Raw genomic sequence first — 14,389 nt, 5'->3', positions numbered from 1 at the left:
ATACAACACATAACACATATATAAATAACACATAATATATACAATTACAGATTAAAAAGACCTATTAAATTCCATATACTGTCGGGTATCTAAAAAATTTAAGAGCAGTTAAAAAAGAGGGGGAAGAGGCAGTCACAAAAACAGGTCCTATTAAAAAGATACATTTTATGTTAAAATAGCAGCAACATTTTTATTTAAAGTGCGAGTGCGGATAACCCATGTCCAGCCCAGGAATTTGGCTGTTGCTATGGCTGTACTAGGGCTACAGTCAGACCCTAAGATTCTCAACGCAATGGCACATCTCCGGACACCCATCAGGCTGCAAATCGGCCTCAGCCATCTTCTCCGTGGGGCAGCATAAAGTGGACAAACAAAGAAAATATGGGGGATGGTCTCTGCCATTGTCACACAATGGTGACATTTATCATCAGTTCTAGATGCCCATTTACACGTAAAGGACTTTATAGGCAAACTACCTACCCTAAACTGAAAATAAAGTTTTCGATCAAAGGGCCTCTCGATCAAGTCCCAGTAAGCCTCACATACAGGCCATGATTTAAAATCCAAAAAACGACCTGTTAGGCTAGTTGCAATACTGGCATGACCTATAGATGAATAAACCATTTCCCAATATTTCTGCTTCAGTTGTACCTTTGTCGGAAACACTGCCGTCTCAGGGTTATTCCAGAGTATCTCTAAATCCAATTTAATTAGTAGGGCCCTAACCTCCTTTAACCAACCTACTCTGTGGAAACAATCCCGCAAGATCACATCCTTGAAACCCATAGCGTACTGCACAAGTTCTGGGGTGACCCAAAGACGCCTCCAATAAAGGATTGGCCGCAGCTTTGCTGTGTCCACAATGTTCTTCCTCCCTAAGTCTAGATGGAGCGGGAGCATGGGAGTACTTTGCGGGACACTTGCAAGGTTGCGTAGAAATTTATTTTCTAGTCTTACTAGGTGTGTTAGGTCGTTGAATCCCCAGAGCTCAGCACCATAGAGGGCCGAGCTCACTGCTTTGGCGTTATAAATCTCTAGGGCTGGAGTGATTGGTTTGGTAATGGAGGATTTATATTTCTTGGTCAGACACCCTATGTGTTGATGTAATTTTAGAGCTGTTATGTCCAAGTGGTGTTTCCAGCCCAAATCCTTTTGGAGAGAGATGCCAAGATACGTGAACGCACTCACCTGTTCTAGGGGCTCATTGTTTAATAAAATACTGCCTCTAAACGATTTGTGCTGGTTAAAAGCCATAAACTTGGTTTTCGAGATGTTTATTTCTAACCCTCTCAGGGAACAAAAATCCACAAATGCATTAATGGTCTTCTGGAGACCACTCGGGGTCCTGGAGATGAGCAAAGTATCGTCCGCAAACATGAGGACAGGGACATGCTTGCCAGCCAGAAGGGGAGCATCGGTAGGGACCGCTGAAAGATACTCAACTACCCCGTTGATATATAGAGAAAATAGGGTAGGAGCCAACACACACCCCTGTCGGACGCCCCGCCCAACAGGGAAAGAATCGGTAACCTCTCCCTGTACCCCCCATCTGACTTTAGCAAAATTGCCCTCATGCAGGCGGACGAGAAGTGTTAATAACTCTGGAGCCATCCCCATATCGCCGAGAACACCCCATAGTTTCCTCCGCGGTACCAAATCAAACGCTGATTTGAGATCTACAAAGACAGCGTATAACGACCCCTCATTCAGGAGCACGTTCCTCCAGTAAATAGTTATAAACCGAAAGATTTGGTCTATGGTACTGGTGCGAGAGCGAAATCCCGCTTGAAGTGGGGACAAAATGTTAGCATCCTCAACCCAGGTCTGTACTTTTCCTAACACTAACCGGCCCATAACCTTTTGAATTGAGTCAATAAGACTTATGGGCCTGTAATTACTGGGGAGGGATTTGTCACCTTTTTTAAAAACAGGGATTATCTCAGCACCTTTCCATGATGGGGGTACTGGGGCCCCATTAGCCACTGCATTAGCAAGAAGGGCTATGTACTGGCACCAAGTTGGCTTGTCACTTAAAAATATATCGGCCGGGATTCCATCCATACCTGGAGCTCTTCCCTTTGCTACACAGTCTAGTGCTGCCTCGACATCCTTAATAAAAAACACTGGACCAGAATAAAATTTTTCAGAGAGGGATGGTGGGGTCTGTTCGTTAATTGCGCTACAAGCATACTGGGGACCAAAGAATTCAGTCCATTTTACCTGGGGAACATTATTCTGTGGGGGATCGGGACGCCCTCCCCTATCCCAGTTAACAATGCTCCAAAAGGTTCTCGAATCCTTCGCATCACAGGCATTTCTTAAATCCTGCCACCATTGTTGGTCCCAATCTCTTTTGGCTTTTTTCTGTGCCTCCCTGTAGAGATCCCTAGCATACCTAACCCCCATGTGATCTCTTAACCTTAGGGCTTCACTTAGCCTTTGTCGAGCAGTTCTACAAGAGGTATCAAACCAACTAGCATCATTAATTTTCGAAACCTGTCTCCCTGGCTTCACATCCCTTAAAAAGTAGGATTTCAGGCTACCAAATAGGTTAGTATGGGCTTCAATTACGATTTGTGGGAAATCTTCCCTCCAAATTCTTGACATAAGGTATTTGGTACTCTTGGTTACTTCGGCTTTAAGAGCTTCCAATTTCTCAGGATGTTCAGTTAGTTTACTCCATTTTACACGGCGTTTGTCGTTAGTGATCACTACATCCGAGGTAACGGTTCCCTCAACGTGGGTCGCGTCGCCCTCTCTAGTAGTGGCCCAAAAATCCATGCAAAGAGGGTTGTGGTCGCTTTCAAGCCGCCATATTACCTTCATGTCATCAAGTCTATGCCATATCCTGAGATCAATCAGTATATAGTCGATACGGCTAACGAAGCGCCCATTGTCAAAAGTATATTCACCTTTCAAATCAGATCTTGTGCGCCCGTTTGCTGCCCTAAGACCTCTTTCCAAACACAACGCCTTAAGCTGAATTGCAGCGTTAGACCATTTTACGACAGGTGGTAAGTCAAGCCTAGGGATTCCCCATCTAAGATCTTGTTCTAATGATAGCTCTTGTACCTCGTTACCCAGTGGTTCGAATGTAGTGTTGAAATCCCCTGATACAATTGGGATGGTATAAATGGGAAGATTTTCTAGTTGTAAGTCCAAGGACGATATTGTCTCTGAACTAAGACCTCCTCTCAACCCCCTAGCATACACGTTGAATATAGCAAGGGTACTCTCATTGGCCCTACTAAGTTTAAACGCTAGAATATCTAAGTCTGAGGATTTTAACAGTTCCACATTATAATCTAATTTTTGGCGAACCCAGGCCACAAGGCCTCCTACAGGGCGCCCTTTAGGATTTTTTTTTGCGGGGGTGTAGAAATTAAGATATCCAGCCCTAAAAACAGGAGCAACAGCCCAGGACTCCTGGAATAGGCAGATATCATAATTATCAATAAAGTTGCCCCATTCAGGAGACAGCAATTTCTGGGTAATACCTGCAATATTCCAGGATACCAGAGATATTTTGCTACCAGTGTAATTGCATACTCTGCTAGTGTCATTGCACACTCCGCCAGTGTCAGTGCATACTCTGCTAGTGTCAGTGCATTCTCTGCTAGTGGAATTGCATACTCCGCCAGTGTCAGTGCATACTCTTCTAGTGTCAGTGCATACTCTTCCAGTGTCAGTGCATACTCTGCTAGTATCAGTGCCTACTCTGCTAGTGTCAGTGCATACTCTGCTAGTGTAGTTGCATACTCTGCTAGTGTCAGTGCATACTCTACTACTGGTATTGCATACACTGCTAGTGTCAGTGCATACTCTGCCAGTGTCAGTGCATACTCTGCTAGTGTAGTGGCATACTCTGCTAGTTTCAATGTATACTCTGCCAGTGTCAGTGCATACTCTGCTAGTGTCAGTGCATACTCTGCTAGTGTCAGTGCATACTCTGCTAGTGCAATTGCATACTCTGCTAGTGTTATTGCATACTCTGCTAGTGTCAGTACATACTCTACTACTGGCATTGCATACACTGCTAGTGTAATTGCAAACTCTGCTAGTGTCATTGCAAACTCTGCCAGTGTCAGTGCATACTCTGCTAGTGACAGTGCATACTCTGCTAGTGACAGTGCATACTCTGCTCGTGTAATTGTATACTCTGCTAGTGTCAGTGCATACTCTGCTAGTGTCAGTGCATACTCTGCCAGTGTCAGTGCATACTCTGCCAGAGTCAGTGCATACTCTGCTAGTGTCAGTGCATACTCTGCTAGTGTAATTGCATACTCGGCTAGTGTCAGTGCATACTCTGCTAGTGCAATTGCATACTCTGCTAGTGTTATTGCATACTCTGCTAGTGTAAGTACATACTCTGCTAGTGCAATTGCATACTCTGCTAGTGTTATTGCATATATTGCATACTCTGCTAGTGTCAGTGTATACTCTACTACTGGCATTGCATACACTGCTAGTGTAATTGCATACTCTGCTAGTGGTAGTGCATACTCTGCTAGTGTCAGTGCATACTCTACTAGTGGCATTGCATACTCGGCTAGTGTAATTGCATGCTCTCCTTCTGTCCTTGCATACTCTGCTAGTGTTATTGCATACTCTGCTTGTGTCAGCACATACTCTGCTAGTGTGACTGCATACTCTGCTAGTGTCAGTACATATTCTGCTAGTGTTAATGCATACTCTAATAGTGTCAGCACATACTCTGCTAGTTCCACGGCATACTCTGCTTGTGTCAGCACATACTCTGCTAGTGTCAGTGCATACTCTGCTAGTGTCAGTGCATACTCTGCTAGTGTTATTGCATACTCTACTAGTGTCAGCACATACTCTGCTAGTTCCACGGCATACTCTGCTTTTGTCAGCACATACTCTGCTAGTGTCAGTGCATACTCTGCTAGTGTCAGCACATACTCTGCTAGTGTAATCACACACTCTGCTAGTGTTATTGCATACTCTGCTAGTGTCAGTGCATACTCTGCTAGTGTCATTGCACACTCTGCTAGTGTCAGTGCATACTCTGCTTGTGTTATTGCATACTCTACTAGTTTCAGCACATACTCTCCTAGTGTCAGTGTATAGTCTGCTAGTGTCGGCACATACTGTGCTAGTGTCATTGCATACTCTGCTAGTGTCATTGCATACTCTGCTAGTGTCATTGCATACTCTGCTAGTGTCAGCGCATACTCTGCTAGTGTCAGTGTATACTCGTCTAGTGACAGCGCATACTGTGCTAGTGTTATTGCATACTCTGCTAGTGTCATTGCATACTCTGCTAGTGTCAGCGCATATTCTGCTAGTGTAAGTGTTTACTCTTCTAGTGACAGTGCATACTGTGCTAGTGTCATTGCATACTCTGCTAGTGTCATTGCATACTCTGCTAGTGTCAGCGCATACTCTGCTAGTGTCAGTGTATACTCGTCTAGTGACAGCGCATACTCTGCTAGTGTCGTTGCATGCTCTGCTATTGTCGCTGCATGCTCTGCTAGTGTCGTTGCATGCTCTGCTATTGTCGTTGCATGCTCTGCTATTGTCGTTGCATGTTCTGCTATTGTCGTCGCATACTCTGCTAGTGTCATTGCATACTCCTCTAGTGTCAGCTCATACTCTGCTTGTGTCATTGCATACCCTACTAGTGTCAGCACATACTCTGCTAGTGTCAGCACATACTCTGCTAGTGTCAGCACATACTTTGCTATTGTCAGCGCATACTTTGTTAGTGTCAGCGTATACACTACTAGTGTCAGCGCCTACTCTACTAGTATCAGCACATACTCTGCTAGAGTAATTGAATGATCTGCTGGTGTCAGTGAATACTCCTGTTAGTTTCATTGTATGATCTGCTAGTGTCCATGCATACTCTACTAGTGTTGTTACATACTCTGCTAGTGTCATTGCATACTCTGCTAGTGTCAAGGCATAATCTGCCAGTGTGAAAACTATAGAAAACAAAAACAGTTCAATGAATACTCTGCAACTGTCACATATTATTTTGCTATCACTATATACTCTACTAATATCAGTTTTATCGCATGCTCTGCCATTGCATGCTATTTCCTTTAGTGCCATTGATTTACCTATTATCATTGCATACTCTATTAGTGTCAGTGATTAGCCTGATGGTGTCATAGTTTATTCTTCATACTCTGCTGGTGCCAAACCAATGCAAAAAAACAATGCAATGCATATCACATATTCTTTTGTTATAAGTGCATAATCCTCAAGTGTCAGTCCTTACTCTACTAATATCAGTGCATACTTTGCTAGTTTCAGTTTATGCTCTGCTAGCTTGTGTTCATACTCTGGTACTTTCAATTCATGCTCTGCTAGTGCAGTTCATCCTCTACTGGTGTCATTTCACACTTCTAGTGACACTGTGCACTTTGCTAGTATCAGGCTTTGTTAGTCTGGGTGTGTTCTGTAAGGTTGTCTGATCCTGCCATATCTGGCGCACTTCTTACCCCCGTAAGTGGGATCTATGTGACAACCAAGCGACTCAACACAGACGGGGTGGGTTCATATTCATATTCAAGAGCCATAATTGCATCTCGGGTTGATGATGACAAACTCTGTTTTGTTTTGGTTTCCCTCACAAGGAAGGGGCATTTAGGCTTTTATGGTGGCTAGTCAGGCTTCAAGGCACGAATTGTGGGCAGAGGATACTAGGCGGTATCTTTGTAGTCTAACCTCATTCTCTTCAACCAAGATGTCTTGCTAGGCAAGCAAGGCTCCCAGTGTTTCAATGCCTAGACTGTACAGCTTCTTTGCAATTGTGGCGCCTGCGGGACACCTCAGGTCCAGAGTACAAAGCGATCTGTTTCTCAGAGCAGTTATATGATCCAGTAGAGAACGTGTTGGAGACACCCATGTAAAGAGGAGAAAGTCACTAGCAGGGCTTGGTGGTCAATGGCCGAAGGCGGCTAGAAGATCAAGGACAAAGAGAGAGATTTCTCAGTTTTTTGGACGTCATTGACCACATCTGCTACTGTGCATATGGTGGGACTGATAATGTGTTAAGTGTTACAATAGGAAGATGGTGCAAAGACAGGTCACAACTAAACCTGACGTGGTTTTTTGTTTCTTTTCTTCTAGGTTTCCAGGCATATTCCAGTCATTCAGCTCTTTCAGGAAAATGTTTCCAGAGGTCTCAGGATACTGCTACTGTGTAGATAGCCTAGGACGTGAGCTGGAAGGCACCGGTGAGTGGAGCCTGGAATCGTAAACATACCTAACCTCGCTGGCAGATTGTGGGGACCACCTGTAGATAAAATGCTTTCTTTGCACAGTCCCAATAAAAATATCACCTTAGAAATTTGTAGAAAGTTCCATGCTTGCAAATTTGAAAATTATTCAATATTTTAAGAATAACAAAACACGTCTATGCTGGGAATGTTGGCAGTATGACAAAAAATTAGTCAGTAGTGAATCAAATTTTAAGCCCGATAACAAAAGGGAAGAATCAACAGATGATATAATTCGTAATAGTCATAATGTGGATATTGTGGGGCATATTTACAAACCAAAGTTGCTGCTTTATATTGTGTCACCTGGAGAGAGCAGTACTGTGCCATATATTCAAAGAAATGTCACAGTTCTGCTCTCTCTATGTACTTGAGCACTTGTGGTTGCCTAGCAGCAACGTGGGCACGCTTGCGCCACACTGTAAGGGTGTCTGTGTTGTGCTCAGGATGGTTTGTGTGCAAGATCTCTACTTTCCTACACAAAACTATCCTTTGAGTCTATTTTCTATTTGCTTGTGTGCTGCACAATGCAGCCCACTTAAAGAATGCAGACACATGCACAGAGGAAATAACAAGGAGAAACAAAGATATTTCTCCTCATTATGCCAGCCTCAGGCAGGCGCACCATTTTGTTGAAAACCTATGTCTACATCTATTTGTGAATATGGGTTTTCGCCAGAGTCTATGGATCGGTGCACGGAAACACCCCTGTACCACCTGTGTAACGACTACCTGGAGCGATGTAACACAAGGCAGCACAATGTGCTACATTACTTTTTCCTACAAAGCCCTGCAAATCAACATTTGCATGGCTTTGTAAATACCCAAAAAAGGATTTTGCCTTGGGCTGCATCAAAAAAGTGTTGCCACCGCTATGCAGAATCTTTGTAAATCTGGGCTAGAGCGTAGAGAGACACACAAGAAATGGCCTGATGAAAAAGAAAGTGCCCACCAGTGTGGTTAAGAAATACCCTGCACTGGCAGTACCGTCTTATATATTAGAGTGGTTACTCCAGGTTTTTCTTCTAGAATCAATATGTTTAGAAAACAATAATAAATATTTAGAAAACAATCATAAATGTTTTTCTAAAACAATGCAATCATGCACAGCGGGCTTGTTGGCCAAGGATGAAAAAGTGGTGACCCTTATACAGAATAATTATGCAGTGCGAGAGGATATGTTTATGTACATCAGGTACAGGGATTATGATAGAATTCTAAGAGCCTGGTGTTGAAGAGACAGGAGGAAGCTACTAGGTAAAAGGTCACCTGTTCATTACTGTTGTTGTCGTGTGGATGGGACAATGTATGTAAAAAGGGTGTATACATGACAGGACTAGCCTAAAGGACATGACAGAATAAGTGAGCTCTATATGTGTGTGACTTTATTGCTCTAGTGATGTACATAGTTGTGAACTTATGGAAATACATTTCAGAGTATGGTGTATATGCTTCTGACCATGAGCTGTTATCACAAAATAGTACTTAAAGATAGGTTCAACCCCCCTGTCCCAATAACCTATTGCCGGCACGAGGGTACATATATAATTACAGTAAGAGTGTTTATGGAAGGATGCGTGTTATAATACATAAAAACCAATACACTTTGTGAAAATTCTACAATGCTTGTAGAATTTTAAGTGTTAATATGACATGAGGGTGTCCCGGTGGATGACGGTATTTACCGCATTTGCAAACTTTAAGTTTCTCTTCAATGCACAAATACCTTTCTGAACTGTGTATTGGGCCATTAGCTTCAGCACCGGAACTGCAGATTGTTCCTCATTCCAAAAAATAGATGGTTACACCAGGGAGACAATAATGTGGAATCAAAGTGGAACTGAAGAATATACCCTAAAAAATACAGCATTTTTAAAGGAGGCATTTTATAAGAGGTCTTCTTCAAGCATTTGTACTGACGTGTCTGTCTCCCATAGGTCTGGAGCTCCTATTGGATGAAGTCTATGATACCGTTGCTGCAGGGCTGGATCCCGCCCATTCCTTCACTGACACCATCATGTACCGCATTCTGCAGAGACGGTTCCTGGGAGTGCAGCTGATCATCTCCGGCAGATTTAGGTGTAAGTATAAGGATTACATGCGTGTCAGCACTTCCGAAAGCAGGAGCACATTAGTAGGTCTGGATTGGCAATGAAGCTGCCTGCAATAGGTATTGTATAAATTCTTTAAGTGGCTCCACACAGAGAAATAATACTCTCTCACTTCATGCTATTGGCTGTTTGATGTATTGTTCCACTTTCCATGAAGGGTTTCAATTGAAAAGCATGAGGGACCAGCCGCTACTGTCTTTACCAAAAGCAGCGCTGACCTGGAATCCTTCACAGATCCTTAAGGGAGCAGGGAGGGGGCCAGCGCACCCATCCCTGGAGTGCACTGGGGCCACAAAGAGCAGGCAGGCAACAGGTCAGCACACTAGTTTCCTCAAGCAAAGTGGCAGTTTCTGCAGCAGCCCAGTGGGCAAGCATGTCAGCATAACAAAGCAAAGTAGTCCAAATGGCGGTCCTCCTGGCATCAAAGCAGTCCTCAGGTGCAGTATGTAGAGCCAGCAGCGTCTGGTTACAAGTCCACACATTGTCTACAATATAGGGTCAGAGCCCCTGTACTTATACTCCTAAATGTCTTTGTTCAGGTGATGACTTCAAAAGAAACCTTAGAAGTGCACAACACCCCCTTTCAACCCTTTGGCTCCAGACATCAATAGGGGGTAAATCAGCCTATTGTGTAAGGGCAGGACACAGCCTATACAAATGCAAGTGCTCCCCACCTCCCTCCCTCCCAGCCCTGAAAGATTATCTGTATGCAAGATGTAACCGCGTCACACCCAACCCTTCCAGTGTGATAGCTGTCTGGAAAGTATGCACAAAGTGTAGCTGGCAACCTGTCACAGACGTGGATTGGAGGCAGGCTGCAAAGCAGAAAGAGTTATAAGCACAGAGAAATGACGACTTTCTAAAAGTGGCATTTCTAAAATAGTAATAACAAATCCAACTACACCAGTTAGCAGGATTTATCACCACTATTCCAAACATACCAACCATGGGAATGCTACTCCTTTCAGATGAGGAATTACCACTTGAACCCATATAAGGGAATTCCTAATGCTAATAACACAAATTAATGTTGGTGGAGGTCTAAGGGAAAGTTTTAGTACAAAATTGTAGACCAGCAGGTTGTAATTTCCCCTAAAGAACAATAATCACAGCACTGAAACAACCTGGGTCTGGGGCTGAGTAAAGAAAGTACACAAAATAGCCAAGGTAAACCCCATTATAAAAGTGACAACTCTATAAGAGAGCCTATCCTTAAACAGGACCCATCAATCACTTAAGGTGGTTAATTGTTATTATCATCTGGGTCTGTATGCTCCAACCTGCTGGACCAGTTCATGAAACAGTGATCCGGTCACTAGCATGGAAGAAACAACAAAGGAGGATAGTCACCTGATCCCTCACGGGTATTGTCTGGGATGAAATCCTACCCAAAGAGCAAAACGGGAGATCCTAAAATCAGCAGTAAAAATTATAATAGTGTGAATTTAAAAATGGCTAAGGATGCTCAAAGATTCTTTATTGGTAGAGGACCCTTGTCAAGATTAAGAAGCAAAATGGCAATATGGCATAAATAGTTTTGTCATTATGCTATTGTCCATAGCATGATTGGTCAACATGTTTCTGCCCACAAAGGATCAAATAGTATCAGGGCTTTCGTCAGGACCTAAATTACTGCTGTGGTTCAATGTGAAAATGTGTCAACAAAATATTCAAAAAGGGGTGTGTGAATAAACTAATCCTACCGCACCGGTCAGGTCAGGAACAATCAAAACCGGATACCTGTGGAAGAAAGTAAGAAGATACAATAGCCCATTGTGTACAAACAAACTTACTCAGTGGTCATTAATCCTAAATGACCTTAAATCACGCATATATTAATGCTGAATGGCATTCAATGTAATAAATTGAATTGCACTTACCCATATCAAGTGGGTGCTGCCCTCACCTCAACCTGGTCTCAACTCAGGGAAAGGGGCCCCGCTCTAAACATAAAAACAGTAGGAGAGAAAACAGGTAGCAACTGGTAATACCTGAAAAAACTCTCCTCTTGAAGGCATGGTATAAAACATGAGATGCACCCAAGTAGCGCAATGGATGGCAAAAAATGGTCAATCAAAACGTTAACAAAATAATAATAGCAACTAGAAGGACCCGGACTGCGGTGCCTTATGAAGACGGATAGGTGTTCACTCCCGTACTAACTCTCATGGTGCTACTAGGCAAGTGGAAGAGCCACATAGAAAAGTACCCCAGAGAGACAAGCCTCTTAACAGGTTTTCCAGATCCTTAAAGGTAAAAGGTCAGACCAAACTTAGGTAGAATAAGGAGGAAACCCAAAAGTGATCTCTCAGCGCTACCAAATGCTCAAGACCAACAAGAAATTAAAGCAAATCAACTAAAGTAACAAAAAGCAACCAAAGCACCCAGTACATACGAAACAAAGTTGACAGAGCTACAAGGTCTAAACTCACCTGTCCGTCGGTACCCCGGGGCGGTCTTTGAATCAAGACCGGAGGTATCTGCGGACGAACCGACACTGTCTACTTATCCCTCTCTATCCGTATTCGATGCAGGTGCGACGGGCTGGATTAGGTGTCCACAAACATGCCTGTTCTATGAGGCCCGCGCATGCGCAGAAAAGGGAACGCTAACCCGCAATCCCTCACCCGCAATGCGCGTGTGCAGTATCTGTTACCCACTCTGTACTGTGCCTTGCCAGCTCACACTCGTAGTGTGGAAGGAATGTTGCTATACGTAAGAACAGATAGCAAACGAGTTCTCTGTTCACTGAAGCCCGCGCATGCGCAGAGAAGGGAACGCTAACCCGCAATCCCTCACCCGCAATGCGCGTGTGCAGTATCTGTTACCCACTCTGTACTGTGCCTTGCCAGCTCACAATCGTAGTGTGGAAGGAATGTTGCTATACGTAAGAAAAGATAGCAAACGAGTCAGTGAATCACTTCAGAGTGTATTAAAAAAGTGCTTGAAACGCCGTATCCTTCTGTATGTAAATACCCAAAGTCATTGACTTGGGGCAGTGTTTTATATGCTCAAAACCAACCAAGAGTGCTATGGGTCAAATACAAATACCAATAGGGGTTACAAATAGTTTCCATATGGTAAGTATGACAAAATAACAAACTCCCAATAGTATCATCTGTCTGGCATGCAGGTAAATCCATATCCTTAATACTCTGTGAGAGGAAAGACTATAGCAACAACCAAGGAATCTCATCATTCAGACCTTCAGTATCTGAGTGCAGTCTGTGCACCCACCTCTGCTCTCTGCGTAATAGGAACTTTTGGATGTCAGTTATGTGAGCTGGAATACGTGGTTGTTCAAGGATGACCCACTGTAGCTCGTTCTCCTTGTGGCCCACTGATACAAAGTGGTTAGTGAGCTTGGTCGCACTTTTCTTGCACCGAATGGTGCTCTTGTGCTCCGATATTCTCACTTTGACCTTACGTGATGTCATGCCCACATAGTTCTTGTTACAGGGGCATTTTATTAGGTAGATCACCCTTTCGCTGTTGCAGTTCGTGTGTGCTTTAAGGGACCAAGGTCTACTTGTCCCAATATCTACCTCGGTAGTATGCCGAGTTTGAGAACATACTGAACAGGTCCCACATGGGAAATGACCCACAACTGGTGGTAATCCCCAAAGTGTAGTTGATTCTGGGTTCCTCATTAATTTAGGGCGGGTATGTACCAATTGGTCTTTCAAATTCGAACTCCTTTTAAAGGCAAAGAGGGGAGGAGGTAGAGAGCTACCCTCTATTTTGAGCACCCTCCAGTTCTTTAAGATGCTCTTCTTGAGTGCATTGGAGTAGTTACAAAACGTATTGACACAAGTAATCCTTTTGTTGTCTTCAATGGGGCCCTGTGTTCTCTTCTCAAGCAGAGCCTCTCTATGGTTGTTCCTAGCTCTTTTCATAGATGTCTTGATGATCTTCTTAGGGTACTGCCTCTTCTGTAGTTGTGTGGACAGAAAGGAAGCATGTTCATTGTATTTAGACACTTCAGAACAATTCCGCCGAATGCGGAGAAATTGTCCAAATGGAAGGTTCTCCCTAAGAGCTCTGGGATGGTGACTCTGGAAATGTAGGAGGGAGTTCCGTGCCATCGTTTTCCTATAGAGTTCAGTACTGAGAGTGTCATTATTTGGGCTGATCCGTAGATCCAAAAAGGATATGCTTTCTCTTGAAAAATCACAGGTGAATTTCAGGAACCTGTTCTTGTTATTCAACCAGGTATGAAAATCTCTGATTGTCTCGATCGAGCCCCTCCAGATGACAAAAATATCATCAATATAACGTTTCCAGGTCAAAATATGACCTAGAAACGGGTTTGTATCAGAGAGGATCTCGGTCTGTTCGATCTGGTGGACGTACAGATTCGCTAAGGATGGTGCGAAAATGCTCCCCATGGAAGTCCCAGAGACTTGTAAAAAGAGATCCTCCTCGAACTTGAAGAAGTTCTCTTTCATGGCTATGGTTGCACATGTCATGATGAAGTCCACTGGAGTTGGGCTCTGCATGGAGACACCCTCAAGGAGCATTCTTACAGTAGTTAATGTCTCATCCTGTGGAATACATGTATACAATGACTCCACGTCAAAACTCACCAAAAAATCTTGGGTGACATCAAATGGCATCCCATCCAGGATGCGTAGCAAGTCTTTCGTGTCTTCAACAAAAGAGGGCATGGTTCTCACAAGCGGTTTCAAGAAAAAATCTACGAAGGTAGATAGGGGTTCAAGAACAGACCCTGTCCCCGAAATTATGGGTCTACCAGGTGGAGGAAAAACCCCTTTATGTATTTTGGGTAATACATAAAAGTAAGGGATGATAGGGTATGCTGTATAGAGGAACTGAGCCTCATGAGCAGTGATCCAGCCTTGTTCTAGGGCCTCATCTGTCAAGATAAGTAGACAGTGTCGGTTCGTCCGCAGATACCTCCGGTCTTGATTCAAAGACCGCCCCGGGGTACCGACGGACAGGTGAGTTTAGACCTTGTAGCTCTGTCAACTTTGTTTCGTATGTACTGGGTGCTTTGGTTGCTTTTTG

The 14,389-nt window shown here is 43.7% G+C and overlaps 1 protein-coding gene across 1 annotated transcript in view; it reads left to right on the top strand.

Annotated features, from left to right (window-relative positions):
- Positions 1–14,389, top strand: part of TG (thyroglobulin) — a 660,241-nt gene that overhangs the window by 104,508 nt on the left and 541,344 nt on the right. The window contains exons 6-7 of the mRNA XM_085604890.1: positions 7,102–7,208; positions 9,188–9,331. Of these exons, the coding sequence (XP_085461016.1) occupies positions 7,102–7,208; positions 9,188–9,331 (251 nt within the window). The remainder of the gene's footprint in view (positions 1–7,101; positions 7,209–9,187; positions 9,332–14,389) is intronic.

The sequence above is a fragment of the Triturus cristatus genome, chromosome 5_1 (assembly GCF_964204655.1).
Source record: "Triturus cristatus chromosome 5_1, aTriCri1.1, whole genome shotgun sequence".
In the NCBI taxonomy this organism is placed as follows: domain Eukaryota; kingdom Metazoa; phylum Chordata; class Amphibia; order Caudata; family Salamandridae; genus Triturus; species Triturus cristatus.
This window is presented reverse-complemented; position numbering and strand designations above follow the sequence as displayed.